Source organism: Meleagris gallopavo, chromosome 4, assembly GCF_000146605.3.
Source record: "Meleagris gallopavo isolate NT-WF06-2002-E0010 breed Aviagen turkey brand Nicholas breeding stock chromosome 4, Turkey_5.1, whole genome shotgun sequence".
In the NCBI taxonomy this organism is placed as follows: Eukaryota; Metazoa; Chordata; class Aves; order Galliformes; family Phasianidae; genus Meleagris; species Meleagris gallopavo.
The window spans coordinates 57397098-57417492 of NC_015014.2; the positions used below are offsets into that span (position 1 = coordinate 57397098).

Sequence of the window (20395 nt, forward strand, 5' to 3'; positions counted from 1 at the left end):
TCGCAGCTCCTCTCAGCCCCGTAGTGATTCATCCAAGTGTTCCATTTGTGTAATGGGTGTGAGAGGGCGAGATGTTCATCGCTGATTTTGCTCTGGTATGCTGATGGGATCTGCAACTTCAGATTGAAACACTTAAATCATACTGACATCTTCATTGGCAGAAAGAAATGAAATAGAACAGTCTGAAACCTGATGGTGGTGTGATACCAAAATTGTTGCAATGTCTGGGGAGTTACTGTGAAGTATGACTTGAGGCACTGTCTGCTTTTTGGAGGCATTGCATATATACCTTCTTCTGAATTAGCACTCAGTTTTTCTTGGATTTGCCACACTTGGCTGATCCGCAGCGTTCCACCTTAGTAGCAGTGCAGCGCTTTCCCCTGTGCCACCACAACCTACAGCAACTGGAATTTGTTGTCTGCTGCTGTGGCTCTGATCTGCTTGTTTTAAAGCCAAGTGTGCTGAGTTGCAGTGTCATTTCCTCTCCTACACCTGTTGTGGAGACTGTGGCAACAAAAGTTGATGGCTTATTTGTGTTTGTTGAAGACTGACCCATCAAAAAAAAAAAAAGTCACCAAAAGTGACTTTTCTTCTATTTAGAACAGACTGATTCTTAAGTTCACTTTTAATGTAGAAAGCAGTTGAATTCCTTGCCATTAGACACCAAGTTGTATTTCAAAGCTTATTAAAAATTCTGATTTCCGAGTTAGGTGATGAGTGTACATTTTTCTTTTTTTTTCCAGTTAGGATTTAAAAAATCTTGTAGTCTTGTTTAAACAAGTACCAATGAGTTCAAGCACCAGCTTTAAGCAAGCTTTAAATTTAGTGCCAAATTCAGTCCTGGACAGTAATAAATTAAATGGGGGAAAGAGGGGCGTTGTCACGGTGTACCTCCATCGTTGTTGTGAATAGAATCATTAGGATTGGACTGGTAGGTGGATAACCCTGCTTGGACAAATTCTTTCTGGATCAGTGCAGATGTTTCTGTTGTTAATGACAGCTGGGCGTTTGAAATCAGTGAAGCGGTGTTTTCAATTATGTAGGTTCAGACCATCTATAAATATCTTCTGGTTTGTTAAATCTGATCTCTGTGTGAAGGTGTTTTCAGAAGTTGTGAGGAGTACTGAAGTGTTGGAGGTAGGAGAGTTTGGGCAGCTTACAGGGTTGTGGTACCTACACTTGTCTGGTACCACACAACCAAAGCGTGCTTCAGAAATTGTTTTATTTGTTGAGTGTGTGAGTTTTGTCTGAATTGCTCTGGACTCCCCTAAGTTTGTGGAAATGAGAATAATGGCTATGTGCCACAAAATGAAGTGCCTGCTTTGGGATTTTTTGAATGTCTTTTGATGTTGAATCTTGATTTTCCTGAAACAGTTTCCTGAGCGATGCTATAAAATACTCCCGTCTTGAAGATCAAATTTGCTCACTAAATAATTAAGATAACTGTTGAAACAGGTTTTGCAAAACTTATCAGCTGATAGAGCTCCTGAAAGTCCTATTACATAAAGAACCACTTCCTATCTGTCCACCATCTAGAGACACTTCTTGCAAGTCTGCTGTACATAATAGGAACACTTCCAAAAGAGCCTTCTTGTGAAGCCACTTTCAGACCTTCTTGTACCTCTGTAAAGTGATGGAGTTTTGATGTGTGGTGGACACAGTGTGCTGTGACTGTTCTTCACAGTGCTTGCAGGTTTTGCTGCTAGGTCATGCTTTTCTCTCTTGCTTTTTTCAAACTTACTGTAGGTTTCTCATCTTACGTTACACATTTATTTTGAGGAAGCAAAGAATATTCTGGTGAGTGAGAACACTGGGATCTTGGTTATGCAGCTGAACCTGGTGCAGGTGCATTGCCTGCTGTTTCTGCAGCCCATTAGTAATTGCTCCCCAGAGCTCACTTTTTGCTTTGCTCTTTGGCAGGATTGGTGTTCTGACATCCTGTAACAAAGTCCATGTATGTTAATAAAGCGCAGCTCTGTGAGCTGATCAGCTAATTGAACTCCTCCAGCTACTTTTTTTCCTGAGTGTTGTTCTTGTATTATGGTGAACATGAATGTTTTATGAGAACAACTGTACTGCTTCAGACAAAGGCTTTGTCAAATCCAGTACTCGTCTGCATCAGCATCTGTAAGTGAGCTGTTACAGAGGAACAGGGAAAGTACATGTGATCCTTCTCCCAAATTGCCCCGAGCCCCTCACCGTTTTCTGCCTAGGGGATCTTCTTAGCCTGATGTGTTTTGCCTTGTTGGAAATTTTCAAAGGATCTCTCCTGTTCAATTGCTTTTGAAGCGCATCTGAATATGCATATATATATGTATATGTATATATATGTATATGTATATATATGTATATGTATATATATATATGTATGTATATGTTCTGTGCTTTCAATACTCTTTTGACAAGGAATTCCTGATCCCCATTTTATAAAGCTTTGTATGTAGCTCAAGTTAACCAAAAACAACACAAAACCAAACAACAGTGCATTGAGCAATCCCTATCCATGGAGAGGCACGTCTGCTTTGATATTACAGGAGCAAAGTTCTGTGCAGCTGTTGCAGATAACACCAGCGGGCAGCTAACAGCACGCAGCCGCTCGCTCGCTTTCCCCCAGCAGGGTGGGGAAGAGGATCAGAATGGTAAAGCGAAAGCTGCGTGTGAAAGCAAAGCAAAATAAAGAATTTGCAACTTCTCACTGAAAATGTGCTTCTCTCTGCCGTCTTTCCCCCAACTGGGAACAGCATATGGTATAAGACATCCCTGCAGCCACTTGTGGCCAACTGCCCTGGCTGTGTCCCCTTCCAGCTTTTTTGTAGTTCTGTTCTCCTTGCTGGCACGGCAGCCTGAGAAGGAGCAGGCCTTGATGTGGAGTGAGCACTGCTTAGCGATAGCTTGGGCATCCCTTTGGTTGCAAAGCCAAAGCACAGCAGGATACATTCTGCTCTGAAGAAAATTAATTCTATCCAGCCCATACCAATGCAGTCTTCTCTCCAAGCTCTGCTCACACTACCCAACATGCTCTCATTAATCACCACCCCTCTTCCAGCCTTTCCATTTATACACAGATTTTCCCTTTGTCTGTGAGTTGCCCTTGTACAATGTCCATGAGGTGTCAGTGGAGTTCATGTAGCTCCTGGCTTGGCTTCTGCCTGTGTGTGGCAGTTGCTCAGGGCAGGACGGCAGTGTGCTGCATGGGTTTTGGGGCACTGAAGGCAGCTCATGTCAGGGCACTGCTGCACCTGCACTGCCACACTGGATGTTCATCCTCCATCAGTTTGGGTGGTTCCTGCCTTGGAATCCCTGTAAGGAGCAGCTCAAATCACAGATTACATCAGTTAAAGGTATATCCATTATACCTTTATAGCACTGTATATGTGTGCAGTGAAACAGATGACTTTGGTTTTGTACTGTGGTTCTGTCTTTTGACTGCTGCAGGGTTTAAACTTGCAGTTTCATGAAATTCCTAATATACTGCTTAAGAACTACATCCTGGAATCAGCTTAGAACTCATTGTTTTATATGAGGAACTTAGTATTAATAGCACAAAATTACTATTCCTGTCCTGCATCATTTCCAGTTTCTCTACACTGAATTTTGTTTGCCTTTTCATTGCTCAGTCACTGTGTTTCATAAGCATCTCCTGCATTTTTCACTTACTCTGTTCACTGTCCCTGCTGGCTTGCTGTAATTCATTAGCTTCAGCACTGTGTCATGTATCCCACCTTCCAGATCCCTTATACGTTTGTTAAATGATGTGGGTCCTACAGAATTGTGCTGATGACTTTCCCTGTGCTGTTTTGATTGCATCCATGCTTTTTTTATTTGGTAAGAAGGAAGAATCATAGAATGGCCTGGGTTGAAAAAGACCACAATGATCATCTAGTTTCAACCTCCCTGCTATGTGCAGGGTTGGCAACCACCAGACCAGCTGCCCAGAGCCACATCCAGCCTGGCCTTGAATGCCTCCAGGGATGGGGCATCCACAACCTCCTTGGGCAACCTGTTCCAATGTGTCACCACCCTCTGAGTGAAGAAAATGAGGCTTACAGGGTAGCTCTTGAATTCTTTGAGTAATTCCGTTAAGCTTTGATGCAGGATTAGCAGCTTCAGGTTTTCCTTTGGATAAGCATTATGAAAATAAACAAGCAGATTTTTCAAGAGAAGCATCCTGCAGTGACACCCCCACGCTGCGTTCTGTCCCAGGTGGGTTCCCACTTGCCTGAGTTACTGTAGAACCAGAGCATAACGGCAGCCTGGGTAGACATTAGACAACTGTAAAATGTCTATCCATTGAAGCAAGCTTGTACTGCCCTTGCACATCTGATAAAACTTCTTAAAAAGAGAAAACCGGTGTCTATCAGGAAGTCAATTCACAGAGCTGCTTGTATGCTTCTTCCTTAAAGTGCTCCTTGCTTTGATTCCTGACAGATGCTTTAATCTGTGTTTGCTGTAATGCAGCAGCACTTCTGGAGCTCTGTGGCAGGAATGGACTGAAATGGAATGGAGGCAGAGGTTTGTTTACAACGCAGACATTATCAGTATTTTTTGTTTTGCTACATTCAGTGCCTTAGTCATGAGTCAAATCTCTGCTCTGCTGTTTGTTGTACAACACCACCAAACATCACCAACACATGAAAAGATTGTTCCTGCTCTGAGAATTATAGAGCCAAATTTCTTTGGTCGTCAAGGAATGTGATCAAAAAACAACTTCTTCTGAATTCACATGTCTTTTAAGTGCCATGTGAAATTTATTAAGGACACAGATGCCATTGTTCGCTGCAGTCTAAATAGGCTTTGTTTCAGGGCTGTGACAGTGCCCTCCCCAGTGTGTGGCCCATTGGTTTGCGTATTCAGGATTTGTTGAGGCTTTTCTCTGAAAGAAGGAAAACAAATAGTGGTAAAATTGCTGATTTTTCCATAATGCATATGAGAAATTTTGAACTTTTATTGCCATCTGTGGCTGTGCTTTTGATCCGTAGTTTTCTGGAGGGGACTGAAAGATACTCATGTGAATACTTACTTTTATGTTATTGACCACACAGTAACATTTTCACTTCTGACTTGTAGTAAATAGGATTCACTGGCTTTTGCTACATGCAGTTGTCGTGGAGAGGAAAGATTGCTTGTTTGTTTTTAATAAAACGACCCTGCAGAAAAGTGCTACTTCTAAAAGGTGTCCTGGTTAATAACGTGTGGATTTCTATATCCACATTTATAAGCAGTAAGAATGCTGTGGTTGCTTCTTCATGCATTGAGAAATTGTCTTAAGTCGTCGAAGTTTGTAGCAGAAAGGCCCACACCTTTAGCAAATGAGAGCTTTTAATTGTAAACTATGCAATATACTGGCGTATTTTACAGAATATCAGTGGAAACGTATGAAACAGCTCTAAAGACAACTGCTGTGTGACAGTGTGTTTGTTGCAGTTGTGAGTATATAGTGTTGGGCAGAATGGTGCATTGGAGGCACAGATGTGGTGGTTGTCCCTTCTGGGAATGGAAGGAATGAAAGAGGTGACCTGTAGCTTTATTGAGGAACGTGCTTCTCTGCAGTAGGCATACAGTAGTGTGTAAAGAACAACTTGGTGGCTTGGGAATCTTTATTTGCAGATCATGCAAAGAAATAATTATTAGTTTCCTATTTCCTTCAATATATAGATTCTCTAATTTTTGTTCCTTTAGAGTGTAGACTCCTGTGTTGTGGATTTAAGCCTGCAGATAGCTTGATTGCTTTTTGAGTTACCTTTTGATAGTGTACAAGGAGCAGTCCGTTGTGCTTTAGTTTACCTACAAGGACAGTAATGAAGGATGTGGTTGGTTTGCTCTCTCTGCTGGAAGTCTGGTAAGAGCACTTACACATACTGGTGCTTTCTGGGTAGGTTTGTATCAGTTTAAATGAGGAGTGATTTAATTATACCTTCCTTTTACTGTCCTCTTGGCATGCCTGTACTCTGTAAGCTTGTACTCACAATGTCACAAAAAGGCATTTGTGTGGTCCAAGACACACAGAATTATTACTATGAATTAGTTGTGACCATAGCTGTATTCCATTAGTCTTACAGGGAAGACTATGGTTGTTTAGTCTTCAGAAAAGGTTTGTCATGCAGCAACAGTGACATAGGGAACTGACATGAAGTTTTCCAGCTTCAGTTTCCAGACCATTGGGCTTCCTTCCTATTTTTCACCATAGAATACTTAAAACTGCTTTCCTGTAACTACATTTGAGCATACTTGTACTCGGTTGTTGTCTTTCACTGTTTTGGGTGAAAAGGATGTCCAGCGATTTTGAGAAGAATCTGTTCTCAGATAGCTCAGTGGTAGAGTCCCTGTGTTTATTTACCTACTGTTGTATCCTCTTTCCTTTATAGGACACTTTGTAATTTGGCTGTAGTGCTTCGGAAAGGTCATTGATTAGTAGTACAAAATCTGAAGGTTACTAGAAAGTGTACTTGGGTGTGGAGCAAGCAGAAATTGGCTTGTAGGAATTTCATCTCATGTTTTTGACTTTGTCATTTGTGATGAATAGAGATTTCACAAGCTATTGAGAGAGAGAGATGTGATTTCTTATTTGGAAATTCTCATAAGGACTGTCTGTCTACCATGTTTTATGGCTGGAAATGGAGAGTTCTTTCCAGCTTGGTAGTTAAAGTAACTAGCCTTGCTCTAATTACTAAAGCTATATAGTAGTCTCCTTGTTAAGATTGGCTGTTACTATAGCGAGGACAGGGTTTTTTTTTTTAACAAGACAGTGTGAAAAAGATAATAGGAAGAGTTGATTTGTCAAAGACTGTTATCATACAAGTTGGGCTTCGCATCTTGCAGAGTGTCTTTTCTTTGAATGACTTGTGTAAATTTGGTGTGTAAAACCTCTACGTAGTGCTGGGATAGGAAAATATTTCTGTTTGTATGGGATTTTGTTCTCAAGCATAATGGAAGTACATGCTTAGTGCTTCTGGTAAGGCAGAGTACTGGAGGCTGTTGTAAAATGAGAACTCTCAAAGACTTTTCTCGTTTTTTGTCATTTATATATTTTAAAGATATAGTGAAATAACATTAAAAAGGGGAACTTAAATATGGTAATAAAAGTTTGACTGAAAGTCTTGGAGCATCATTGACACTTTGTCTTGTTTCTTAACTCCGGACTTTAACAAAAAAAAAATGTATAAGTGAAATTTAGTTTTTCAGCAGTTAGGAAGATATGAACTGCTGAAGAGTTTGGACTTGTGACTTTTCATTCAGAATACATTAGTCACAGTATGTAACTTTATGTAATTTCATGATGAAACAACCTTTGCAAAGTGTTTCTATGTACTTTTCCTTCTGCTATCATACAAGAGGCCAAGCAATACAAACATGCTACTGACAGAGCTTGAATACTGGTCTGTTATTTGCCTGCTCATGTGAAGACTGCCATTGGAGTAAGGCAGTAAGGCAGCTTTAACTGTAAGGTAGGGCTTTGTCAACTCAGATTATCATCTTTGGGTTCTTTTCCTGATGATGTTGCAATTGATTAAAATTCTTGAGTATACAGCTGTATCTGAACAGTAATGCAAAGAAAGCTCCTAAAGCTGTCGTCTTAAGTCATATAGACATATGTCAACAGCAAAGGCACTGTTCATTTTGTTTGGCCACAAAACATGCACTGCCCACACAGCATTGCTCAGAGCTACAGTAAGGAATGGCTGTTTGAGTGAGTCTGTCCCCTGCACCTTGCAGAAGGGTTGGAGTGAAGCAATAGATATTGCTAGGTGCTTTCTTTGGTGCTTCCCTTCAGTGAGGGTATATTTCTTGCTTGGATTTGAGCTTTGTTTTCTGCTGTCGAGCTGGAGAGGAGAAAACTTGCACAGATACCAGATTGCTGTTTGGCTGATTGGCAGGCTGGTCCAAATGGCCTTTTTTGGACCTGACTTGCTCTGGATTAGAGGACATAAGAACTGCATACTTGGGGCTTGCTTGTTCTGCAGCTTACTTATGCATGATTGGTTTGGCATTGCAGGTGTTCTAAGTCTTAGGATGATTTATCTATTTTAGGATATGGTTTAGAGTGTAAGCTCACTAAGTTAAGACTGGTGTAGTCATCTGTGTGAAGAAGGTTAAATGTTGATTCCTATGTGAGTGGATGATGTTCTGATCAGGTTTTTATGTGGACAGATTTTAGATGATAAAATGCTGCATTGATCTGAGGCAAAGCAAAAAGTGAAATTAAAACAAAAAACCACCAACAAGAACAACCAAACCTGGCAATAGCAACCATTCAGCAATAGGAAGTATTTTATAGGTCTGGTGAAACTGCTGGCCAGATTGATTTGTAAATTCAGTGTTTTATAAACAGGACAGTTTTTTCTGCTTGTAGATGGAAGTCACAGCAAAACAGTAGGATTATGTTGTCTTCTAATGATGCAAAATATGCAATTAGTCTTGATGTGAGTGAATGTAAATTTTTTGATCAAAAGGTCTCTCTTTGGCTGATAGTAAATAAAATCTCAACCTTTTATTAAACTTAGGTCTGCTGTACATTTCAAGGAAGGGTTGGTTGTGAACTGTTTGAAAGAATGTCTCTTCCTTCATGAAAAAGTGATTTTTCTCTAAGTCACCTTTAAGTTTGGAATAATGCCTGTTACTCTTTGCAGCAACACAGAACTGGTGTGCTGTACAGGTGAAGTAAGCAGTATGTAAATGACTGCTTTCTACATTGTTTATTTTGCACTGTTTGATGTTGTTTGTGTGTGGATACATAATATCACAACTTATCCTTTTTTCCTCTTTATAGGTCCTGCTGGGGACTTGCATCTGGCCTCAATGTGAAATTAAGGTAGAAAAACACATCTACATATGTGTTTGCTATTAGGATTTAGTTTATTCACTGGTCATGCCTGAAGAGTGATGTTCGTCTCTAGACGGCTAACTGCCAGGAAATATAAATGATTGTCCTAGAAGTCAAGCCTCTCTCCTATTTACTGGAGTGAAAATCACCTCCAGATATCGACGGGATATCAACTACAGAAAATGCTTCACGTTATAAGGATGCCAACCACCTAGATTCATGCGCCCTATCTGTACAGTTGTTGTGGATGGTTTGCCATCAGAAAGCTCCTCAAGCTCTTATCCAGGCCCTGTATCTGTTTCTGAAATGTCTCTGCTACATGCTTTGGGTCCAGTGCAGACCTGGCTGGGACAAGAGCTAGAGAAGTGTGGCATTGATGCCATGATTTATACTCGGTATGTCCTCAGTCTTCTGCTGCATGATAGCTATGACTACGACCTGCAGGAACAGGTATTTACATATTTTAGATGTTGTCCAGTGAAAGTGAGTTTTGTATCAGTTATGTTTTGTGTATTATACTTGGGGATGGCTCGGGGTGGGAGGTGGTTGTCTTTCAGTGTGTGGGTGGAAGGGGGGTATGTACTGCACTGGGATCAAATTCAGGTTGATGTTGGTTTTCTTTATCAGGAATTGCATTAACATTTTAGTATTACTGCAGTCTCCATTAGAATTATTAGCACTGTCACGTTTCATGAACTTAGAACTTCTGGTAGTCCTGGTTGTAAGATTTATTTAATATTGGAAGATTAATAAACTTAGGTGAGTTTTGTAAGCTGTATGTGAAACTGGGCTGCTGCACAGTAGCCTGTAGACTCCCTGTCACTTCCTCTTAAGAATTTCATCTCATGCTATTTTCAGTAAACAATAAAAATACTTTTTTAATATCTAAGTATCTAAAATGCTTTATTGCACGAATATTGTTCATCTCTTAAAGGAGTGTTAATGCTGAATCCCAATGACAGCTGTGCAAAAGAGTTGTTGAACAGTGAGCTGTGATGCATGGCTGTAATTCAGAAAGGGCAGAGGAAGAAAAGTGAGGCCACGTAGCACAGGCAACTGTACTGCCATTCCCACGTGCCATTCTTGCTAAAGATTTTCTTTGTTTCAAGAGCAGTGATCCTTATGGATTCCTTCCAACTCAGGATATTGTGTGAGCATATGCTTTGCTCCTAATTTCATCTCCTTTTTATAAATTTCTCTGCATCTTTTGGTGTACATCAGAATATTTTTAATAGAGGATTTTTTTTAATATAAAATTCAGAGAAGTTCTGGCATTTTCAAGAGGGAGCGAGGGTACTGTTATCATGGACTTGGATAAGGTGTTTGTGATTAATGTGAAAAAACGGAAGAAAGCATTGCTTTTTTTGCCTTGCCTTGATAATTCATTTTTTGTTGCTGTTTCTTTGATAATGCTTCACATATTGCAACTGAAGTGCTTCAGAATTTTTTTTTCTTTGTCTTCCTTTTTTCACAAATCCATCAAGAACAGGGCAGGAGTTGGATACTGCCAATTTCAGAACTCTTAGCAGCTATCACTGTGCATGCTTCCATCACACAGAACAAAAAACTTGATGTGCAAAAGCATTTTTTGCGCAAAAGTTCCACCCACAATGGTGGAAATCACCAGGAACAACCTCATGATTTGTAATAATAATTAAAAATAATAACAAAAAGAAAACCACTGTAATATACTTTAAGAACACACCTTAGCAGTGAGCTTACTTAGGTCTTGGTCAGACACGAATGGCTGTATTTTAGAAGATAGACAAAATGAAGTTTCACAGCCCATTGAAATAGAGGAGTAGGACAGAAAAAAAGAAGCCAGTGACACTCCACCAGAATTTGAGAAGCTTTGAAGATAGTCCTGTGACCGTGGAGAAAAATGAAGACTTGTTTATTTCTAGTCTGATTTGGAGCATAGTCATAACTGTAAAGTCTCTATTGTGATAATTTAAAAATGACTGAAGTGCCAAAATTACTTTTCATCAAGCATTACAAGAAACATTATTAACTTTATTATGAAAACCTCAATCATTCGATTTCATCTTGATACCTTAACTGGATACTTAGGAGTTGATTGAGCTTCAAGGAAAGTCCCTGTTCTTTTCCAAGTTGATTATATGAACCTAACGAGCCAAAGAGAGAAGAATGGTACATGCTGACAGGGTAACCAGGATGTGTGCCAACTGTACAGGATGTCTTCTGAACAGCATCTAGAGACTGAGCAACTTGGAAGTTTCTTTCCTGCCTCCCTGCTTTTCACATGCCGTTATTGTACTTGTTCACTTCATTTTCAAGTAACTGTTCTCTAATTGTTGAGGTCTAGTGTCTGGTTTTGTGATGATTCTCTGTAGTAATGACTGGATGGATACATTATGAAATACTGCTACCTAATTCCTTTCTTGAATGGCTTAGTCTTTAAAAACTGCAAATGTTTTTCTTTTACATGAAGAATTGAGGAAATTTATATCACGTGTGCTTGCTCTACTGTATTTTATTTTATTTTTTGTGTGTGGCTGCATTTAAAAAAAATTGGCTTAAGCTACTCAGAAACAAAAGATTGTATTCTGAACAGTAAAACTACGTTTAAGCAGTTTCAATCCAATTTTGCTGATGTGTACAACATGAAGACAAACAAAAGAAATACAAATAACCAGCAGTGCTTACAGGTAGGGAAGAGTGCAGTAATTCAAGTACAGAAATATCTTTCAGATATTTAAGAGTAAAATATTGAGAGATGCTGAACTCCTCTAATTGTGATCTGTTCCTGGGGAAGAATTGGTTCTCAGCATCACAGGAATTTTTTTTCCCCTCATGTGATTCCTTTGATTCTTGAGAAAGATGACAGAGTTTTCAGGGGAGAAAATGCTTTCAGTAACAAGTTTATTCTGATGATTTCTCTTTACTTGTAGAAGTCTCTGCGGGGCATGATTAGCCAGCGCTTCTTTCCAAAAACACAGCAGCGAGGTCTGTTTTGAACTGTTCAAAGGGAATGTATGGGCCCGAAACAGAATGAAGTGGCAGATGTGGCAGGGAGTTGGAACTTGATGATCCTTGAGGTCCCTTCCAACTCAAACCATTCGGTGATGCTCTGTGATTGGAATCCATTCTCGTACTGGGAATGTGTGCATGCTGAAGGAGACAAACTATTTAGGAAATACTAAACTTAAAGATACCTTGTAATGATCCTTATTAGAAATGTTGTGAATTGAAGTTAAGGTAGGTATTAGGATCTTTTGATCTCAAGATGTTGATGGCATTTTTGGCGATTTTAAATGCATTTGGAAGCTTTCTTCCATGCTTCCTTTGTAGTGTTTTTGTGTCATCAACTGTAGCAGAGAAATGGATGTATGAACTCCCAAACTGGGCTTCTATCAGGAACATACAGAAAGATTTGAGGGTTTTGTTTTTTTTCCTTTTTAAACAAAAGCAACAATCATTGCTAACCTTACTAAGCAACCCCAGCTATTTGAATGCCATAGTTACAAGCTAGTGCTTGCTTCTGCTTATGTTGACAAGTATTTCAAAATAATATGGCAGTGTTCATTGACTAGGTCTTCAGGATTCAGTTTTGAGTTTAAGCAGGGTGTTCTCTTTTGTTCTCTTGCTAATGCAAGGTATGTGATCCTCTCCTTGATTACACTGGTGACTTCTATGCCTTCTGTCACTTGATGGCTTTTCCTCCAGTGTTACCCAGTTCTGCATGGTGAGGTTGTTTGATATCTGGATAGGACCTCAGGTGTTGTTAAGGGTTTGAGATGTGTGGTGGTTTGTTTTTGGTTGGTTGGTTGGTTGCTTGCTTGCTTTTGGGTTTTGCTTTTTTAAATTCATATTTGTTTATTTTACTTTTGTTTTCGTGATCACTACTAATTCCGTGGCTTGCCCAAGTAGAGTGGTTTCTCTTGGATATGGTTTTGTGTACACAGATCTAATATTGCTGAACGACACATTGTTTAGATTCTTGATACTAGGTTTTTCAAGACTTAGGTTTTCTACACAGAAATTACAGATGAAAGTAAAACTGTAACACATTGTGATCCATTTTTACTGGAATGTTTGCATTTTTTGTTCTGATTCATGGGCTTGAATATAAAAATATTCAGAAAATGCATAAGCAGGTGTGTTTTGCTTGACTGTTTTGGAATCTTGTTTATGAAGAATTGCACAGGGATTCCTTGAGCCTCCAGGGCTGCTGTGGTTATTTGTACAGCCAGCTACTGTTACACACGTGTTATATGTATAAGCACTCTGTAACACCTTATAAATATGCCCATTCTAAATGTTGTAAAAACTGAAAAAACCTCTACTGTAGTACATTATCGTTGGCATTTGTAGCATATTTCTCATTCAAGCCAGTTGCATGTGTGGATACCTGCTACTTCTGGAAATGAGCTGAAGAGCTTAAGATTTGAATGTTCTTAGGCAGTCCTTAATTCTTAATGGTTTTGCTCTTTTCCTTGAGGAAATAGAAATTGGTATGGATTTAAAGAATAGAATGTGATAGAAACTTAAATGTTCTGCATTTAAATGTGTAGGCTTTCATCATTTGCATTTTATTGATGTTTTTTTTTTCTTGTTTAGGAGTAAGAAACAAATAAACTACAAAACTCATTACATCATTGGGCAATCTTTATCTCTGGCAAGCCCACAGAAATGCTGTTGGGGACAATGTGAAAATTCTGAGACAGCTTTTTGACTTCAGATTAGACTGACTTTTAGTCAGAGTGCCTTGCACTCAGTGTTTCCTGATGATAAATCAACTTCTGATTATAGTTTAAATGCCAATTTAAAGTATATTTGCAGATACCTGTTCTCAGACTGGTTTGTGATATAGCAAATACTGCATTACGATGGCGAAGTCTGTTGGAAGCAACTGCTTCTCATTGCATTGCCTTGGGATACATTGTGTGAAACAGTATTTCATTGATCTTTATTTGTGCAGTATTAGAATCAGTGTTCTGTGATTTATACGCTATTTGTAGGCATAGCTGTTTCTGAATATAACAGGTTCATCTGTTTTTGCCTGCGGATTTTTCTTCCTTTTGAAGAAAGCAAACAAACAAACCAACCAAAACCCCAACATGCCAGCAAAAGAACCCCCACCAGCTCAGCATTGTGCAGGATAAGGGCTTTGTTTGTAAGCCTTTGGTCATGCAGCAGAAAGGTCTAAACACATTTGTTACGTGTACTGGCTGTACCCAGTGCTGGCTGCTGTTGCTGATTTACTTCTTTTCACTCATTTTTGGGGGAAGTTGACTTTTTCTGACCCTCAAAAGTAGAAATCCTAGAGAAGTTTTTTAAAAAGATAATTCCAAGATTTAGGAAAATATTAAGTGGCTGTTCTATTACAAACTGTGCTCTTCTTTGACTAGCATGAGGTGATCTGTTTTGAAACCTGTGGCAGAGGGTGTCATTCTGGAAGACTTGCTATTTGCACCCTGATTTGAAATGGTCTTCAAAATAATAGCTACACTTCTCATGACTGATCACAGTTTTTATTCTTGCTTTTTCATCATCATCATATACCTAAAGTCCCAAAATGTGATTTTTTTTTTTTTCTCTCCTTTATATAAAGGGAGGAACAGAGTGGGAGAAAAGGCACCTGGCCTCATGTGATAAATGCTACCTGTCTGCCCATTGGCTGTATATTCATTACATGTTCTTGGCCTGGTGTTCTGGCTGGGGCTGTTGCTGCCTGCACACAGGTGTGGTGCAGGTACTTGGGGCACTGCTGGGCTACAGTACATGAAGTGTCAGTCTGGTTAGTATGCCTGTTAAGCAAAACACTACAATTTGTGTTCTAGTACAGTGGCTCTTGGATCATCCCTAAGAAATAACTGTGGTTCTGTTACAGCAGAGCAGTGCTATGTGACTGTTGCACACAGGTGTTAAGTTTCCAAGTTTACCAGCAACTCGAATGCAAAACGTTTTCCCTTTGGTTTGGGTTTGTTTCTGTACAACATTTCTGTATGAACCTTTTTTTTTTTTTTTTTTAATTTTTCTGACCATAATACTGAAGTATGTAAAATTCAAGCTGTAGAAATTTGTCTATGCGGAAAAAGAATAGGTAGGAAAGGAACTATGAGTCCAAGACTTCTAATTGTACTTTTCTCATATGCTTAATTTAGTCTTTGGAGTAATGTAATATATATGTTTGCAAGATTAGGACTAAAGAAACTTTTTTTTCATACATAAATATGTAAACTGAAGCAAGAGCAGATTGATCATGATTAGCATACAGTTCTGTGTCCTCAAGTTAACTTCCCCATACAGCTTATTTATTCATAGCAAATCATTTCAGTTTTATAAAAGTTCAGATAAGTAAATTTAAAAGTTTGTAGGGAAAACAGCTCTACATTCCCCCCCTCATTTAGAAGTGATTAGATGAGGACTCATTAAATCACAGTTGTATTAACCTTTTGAAAACAAGTCTTTTATATGCAGTTAACTCGGTGAGAAAAATTGTGGTTTCATCCTCAGCACGTAATGCCTCTGAGCAGCCTTAAAGCAGCCTCATGGTTTAATTTCCCCAGCTCTATCAGTTGAGATCAGTGAAGGACTGCTGCCCATTGGTTGTTTGCTGGTGCTGAAATCATTCCAGCTGTGTTCCTTTTACAGTCACTGTCAGTATGGGAGCATCTGGCAGGAGCTCCGGGAATAGCTCTGGCCAGTGTAAGGCAGGTTCTACTGGTGCAGTGCCTCTAAAGGACATACTCTTTTTTCCTCCCCATTTACTAATTATTTCTCTTGTTAATTGTGAAGCGATTGCTTTGTTCTGTATTTCTGTGTTGGTGACTTCTTGACAAGGGGTACAGTTGATGTACCCTGGACTGTGCACTTGTATTCTTGATTGTGTTTGAAGGATAGAACTGGAGCTCAGCAGTGGGCTCCTCACTCTCTGAACAAACTGTGCAGGTCCCAGGGCAGTCTCCTTCAGCTGCGTTAGCACAAATCCTGTTGGAAAACATTTCTTCCCAACAAGCGGCGTTATCAGAACATTTTCTTTCAGGCAGCATTCTGTCTTTGTGCTGGTGCCTGTGGTCATGTTTGCAAATTTAAACATGTCTGTTTCATGATGTGAAGTATCTTTTTCAAGGCATCTGACTTAGCCAGGGTCTTTGGTGCCTGTCTTTTGTGCTGTCCTGTTGAAATTGGCAATAGAGATAGCGTGTTTTCTTCAGATTCTCTGGTGAGGATTCCAGGCAGTCTTTGAAATATGTACTACGTTGCCTTTCTGTGGCTTTCTAACTATCATCTAACACTTAGTTACAACGTGTATCCCAATGCAGTCACCCAAGAAGTGTAATGGGATGACTTCGTTATCACTATTAATGTATTCTCACAAAGGTTTATGTAATGCAAAGCAGAGACAGAAAATCAAGCACTAGGTTGGTTCTTCTGCCTGAAAGTCAGGATTTGTTAGCAGCCATCTCTGTGCTGATGTAATTGCCCTGTTCCTTATTCGGAGGCTGCTGAGATGCCTCTTCATGTTCAATGGTCTGCAGTGCAAAGCATGATGATGTACTGCAGCATGTCTCCAAGCGTAGATGTGCACTGTACTATGTGAGATCAGCTGATTATGGTGCTGTGTCATCTTTGCCACACAACTTAATTCCAAGGTTCAAGAGAGTGACCATAACATTCCGTGAAATGATTTCCTCAGTCATAATATGTCATTGTCACTCACAAGGATTCTGTAGTGACAGTTTCTGTTGAATTTTTGTCCTCCTTTTCTGACATGTAAGGCATGCAAGTAACGTGATTTCTCTGTAGCAGAGGCCTTGCTACACATTCTTTTCTGCATTTACTTTAATGCGAATACTTTTAACTCAAAGCCTACTCAGCAAACCTAGGATTTCAATAGATGCAGCATTTGCATGTTCTCTAGCTCTTGGGAGTGGGTGTGATTAAATTCCTTTTGCTTGATTCCAACTTAGAGTAACTTCTAATTAGCAAACAACACATAGAATGCCCTTTCAGGTTGGTGGGATTATAAGCAAGAGTTTGTCTTTGACAGAAGCTCAGTTTACACTATTTTATACTCAGATTGGTTGGTTTTGATACAGTTCTTCCCTGCCTGCACATTGTGAGATCATCAGCTCAGTGTCTTGAGGACCTTGAAGTCACAGGAGCACATGCTGTGGTCTCATACACTGTCAGCTGTTCTGCTGCAGTCCAACACGTAGGATTATTGTGTTCTGCTTAGAGCAGCTGGGAAAGAGCTGACTGTAGTGGCTAGCTACTTTACTGTACTTGCAGTACAGTGGTTCTCTGCTTTCTCACAAAAGAAGTGCGAAGTTCTCTGCTTCCACTGGTAAGAACTGCATTTGGAATTTATCTAATTATAAAGAATGTTTTTAAGTCTCTTCTGTTCTGTGGCCAGTACAGCTTCTGACTTGGAGAAAGCTTGTGTTGTTCTCAGAAAACCTACTTATCTGCTCTTGCTTGCGCAGCCTCGTGTTGCATGTCTTCTGGGGAATGTAAGCTGAGTTTTCATGTGTCTTCTGAATTGTTGCGTATGTATTAATTCATCACAGGAATGCCTGAGCCAGTCCTGGTCCGTTTAGACTGTTAACTTTAATGCTAGTGAGATGCAGTCTCTCTCTCAAATGTTTCACAGTCATTGTGAAGTACAGAAGTACATCTGCAGAGCTCTAAGCTACCTCTGAAAGTTTCTTTTCCAGACTCAGTTTACAGGGAAATATTTTATTTTTTCCAGGAAGTAATGCTTTTTATACACTCTACTTCTTGAGCAATTTTAAAGGTGAAATAAATGTGTAATCTGTTGGAGCTTTCTCCTTGTTTTCCATTATGAGAACCTCCTAGAAGTAGTGAGAATCTGCTCCATTTTTTTCTCATCTACTGCTGGTTTGTTTGTTTTTTTTTTTCCATTTTCTTACCATCCAAATATCTCGTAGTTAATTTTGGAAAGTATTTGAATAAGTTTCTGGAAAAGCCTTCTTCAGTGCAAAGTGGTTCATACCTGTCTACCTGAACATTATATTTAATTATTAATTTAATTTCTGCCAAGAGAAGCCAGGATTGCTGTACCACATAGTTTTTTATTACGTCAGCTTACTTGGCTCAGGCTTTTTTTTGTTTGTTTTTGTTTTAAATTCACTATAAGCCTTCACTTCTGAATTTTCTTTAAAATAAACTGATGATGGGCTTAGCAAAGAAATATTATCGACTGTGTGTTGATATTCAGAAACTATTCTAGGTATGTTTGTGGAGAGGGAGCATAAGTGGCTGTAGAGGTCACTGCTGGCATGAGATTGTAATACCTCGTAGGTAAAGATTGGCAAATTCTGTAGTTCCTTTTAATGAAAGATTTTGGGATTTGGAGTGTTTTCATCGCTTCAGTATCGCAGTTAGTTCAGATGATCTGTCTCCTGCTTTGGAGCTTTCTAAAGAAGTAAGGTTCACATGGACAAAGAACAGTAAATGCATAACCATTTCTCAACATGATTCCATTTGTCCCATTGATCTGCCCAGTAATTTGATGACCTACTTTGTTTGCATTTGGACATTTTTAAGTTTTAAGTTTTCTAAGAAGGTTTCTCCTACAGTTTGGTAGAGGCTAATGCCTCAGTTTGGAACACTGGGGGGCAGTTAACACTTAATCTTTATATATGGCATCTGTCAGGAACTTGCCATCCATTGAGCAAACATGCAATGCCAAACCATTTGTAGTAAAAATACCTACTGGGTCTCCTGCTGAATCTTTGATGTTTGTTTCTTGTTAAAAAGTTGAAACTTGTTTTTTTATTTTTTTTTCCCCATCCTTTCTCTACAATCTCTCTCAAACTCTTAAGAGTCACAAGGGGGAAAGTTTTTTGCATATGTTGCTTAGTGTTACAAAACTCCCCATACCTGAAACATTATGGGAATTCTTTTTCACACTAGAACATAGACGACTTGTTTTGATGGTTTACTGAATTAGAATCTGGAAGGGAGAAACTGTCTATTTCTGTGGTATTTCAGAAATTATGACATTGAATCTTTCCTAGTTTTTGTATGAGCTTGTTTCTTGAGCTTGCCTGTTGAAGCAGCACTATTTTTTGGCCAGCAATAACATTCAGGATAGCAAAAAATGCTGAGATGGTAATTTGCTTAAATCATGAGTGGTTTGTACTGAAATTAAAATGCTCAAAGAAAAGAGGTGAGTTTCAAAATTCCCTGATCCCGAATTTTTTTACTCTGTTTTCTTCAGCCCTCTGAGAGAATTGGATTTCTTGCCATGAAATCGTTTATCATTCAAAATGGGGGTATTGACCAAGTAGGTACTTATGGTTACTCAATTCATTATCTGAAAACTTGGTAATTGTATATAGAATCATAGAATGGTTTGAGTTGGAAGGGACCTTTAAGATCATCTATTTCCACCGCCTCCCACTAAAGGCAGAGACGCCTCCTTCTAGACCAGGTTGCTCCAAGCCCCATCCAGCCTGGCCTTGTATGCTTCCAGGGAGGGGACATCCACAGCCTTGCTGTGCAGACTGTTCCAGTGTCTCACCACGCTCAACGTAAAGAATTTCTTCCTAATACCTACCCTAAATCTACTAGTTTAAAATCATTTCCCCTCATCCTGTTGCTACGTGCCCTTATAAAAAGTCCCTCCCCAGCTTTCCTGTAGGCCCCATCAGGTACTGGAAAGCTGCTGTAAGGTCTCCTTGGAGCCTTCTCTTCTCCAGGCTGAAGATCCCCAGCTCTCTCAGCATGTCCTCCTAGGGGAGGTACTCCAGCTCTCTGATCATCTTTGTGGCCCTCCTCTGGACCTGCGCCAACAACTCCATGTTCTTCTTGTTCTGAGGACACCAGAACTGGACGCTGTACTCCTGGTGGGGTCACACAAGAGCTGAGTAGAGGCGCAGATTCACCTCCCTCAACCTGCTGGTCACACTTCTCTTGATGCAGCTCAGGATATGGTTGGCCTTCTGGGCTGCAAGTACTTGCTTCTGGCTCATGTTGAATCTTCTAATTCACACTCCCAAATACTTTTCCTCAGGGCTGCTCTCCAGGCATTCTCCGCCCAGCCTGTATATGTGCTTGGGATTGCCCCAGTCCAGATGCAGGACTTTGTGCTTGGCATTGTTGAACTTCATGAGGTTGGCATGGGCGCAGCTCCCAAGCCTGTCCAGGTCCCTCTGGATAGCATCCCTTTCAACTGTATGCCAACTGCAGCTCTCTGCTTGGTGTCATCTGCAAACCTGGGGAGGCTGCACTTGATTCAACTGTCCATGTCACCTACAAAGATGTTAAATAACACCAATCCCTGAGGAATGCCACTCAGCACCGGCTTGATCATCATTTTACTGTATCTAATTTAATCTGTACTGTGTGCAAAAATAATCATAGGGAATCTGTTTCTCTGAGTTTACTTGAAGAAAAAAAACATGATTTCTTAAGCATGCTTTTTTGCTGATTTGGTTTCCCCATTTTGGAAGTAGTTTATCATCTTACTTTTCTGCATGTTTGACTGGTAATGCAAAATTTAAGCTTATTTACTTACCTGAGCATGAACTGGGACCTCGAGTCTTGTTTCTGCACCACTGAACTTGATACCAGCTTTTA

The 20395-nt window shown here is 39.7% G+C and overlaps 1 protein-coding gene across 3 annotated transcripts in view; it reads left to right on the top strand.

The window, feature by feature from the left end:
* The first annotated feature begins 8709 nt into the window (after nt 1-8709).
* KIAA0232 (KIAA0232 ortholog) overlaps nt 8710-20395 on the top strand; it is a 45203-nt gene continuing 33517 nt past the window's right edge. For 2 of the 3 annotated variants that reach the window (XM_010710391.1, XM_010710392.1), the window contains exon 1: nt 8816-9271. In XM_010710391.1, the coding sequence (XP_010708693.1) occupies nt 9041-9271 (231 nt within the window). In that variant the 5' untranslated portion in view covers nt 8816-9040. The other variant, XM_031553189.1, reaches the window with a different exon arrangement.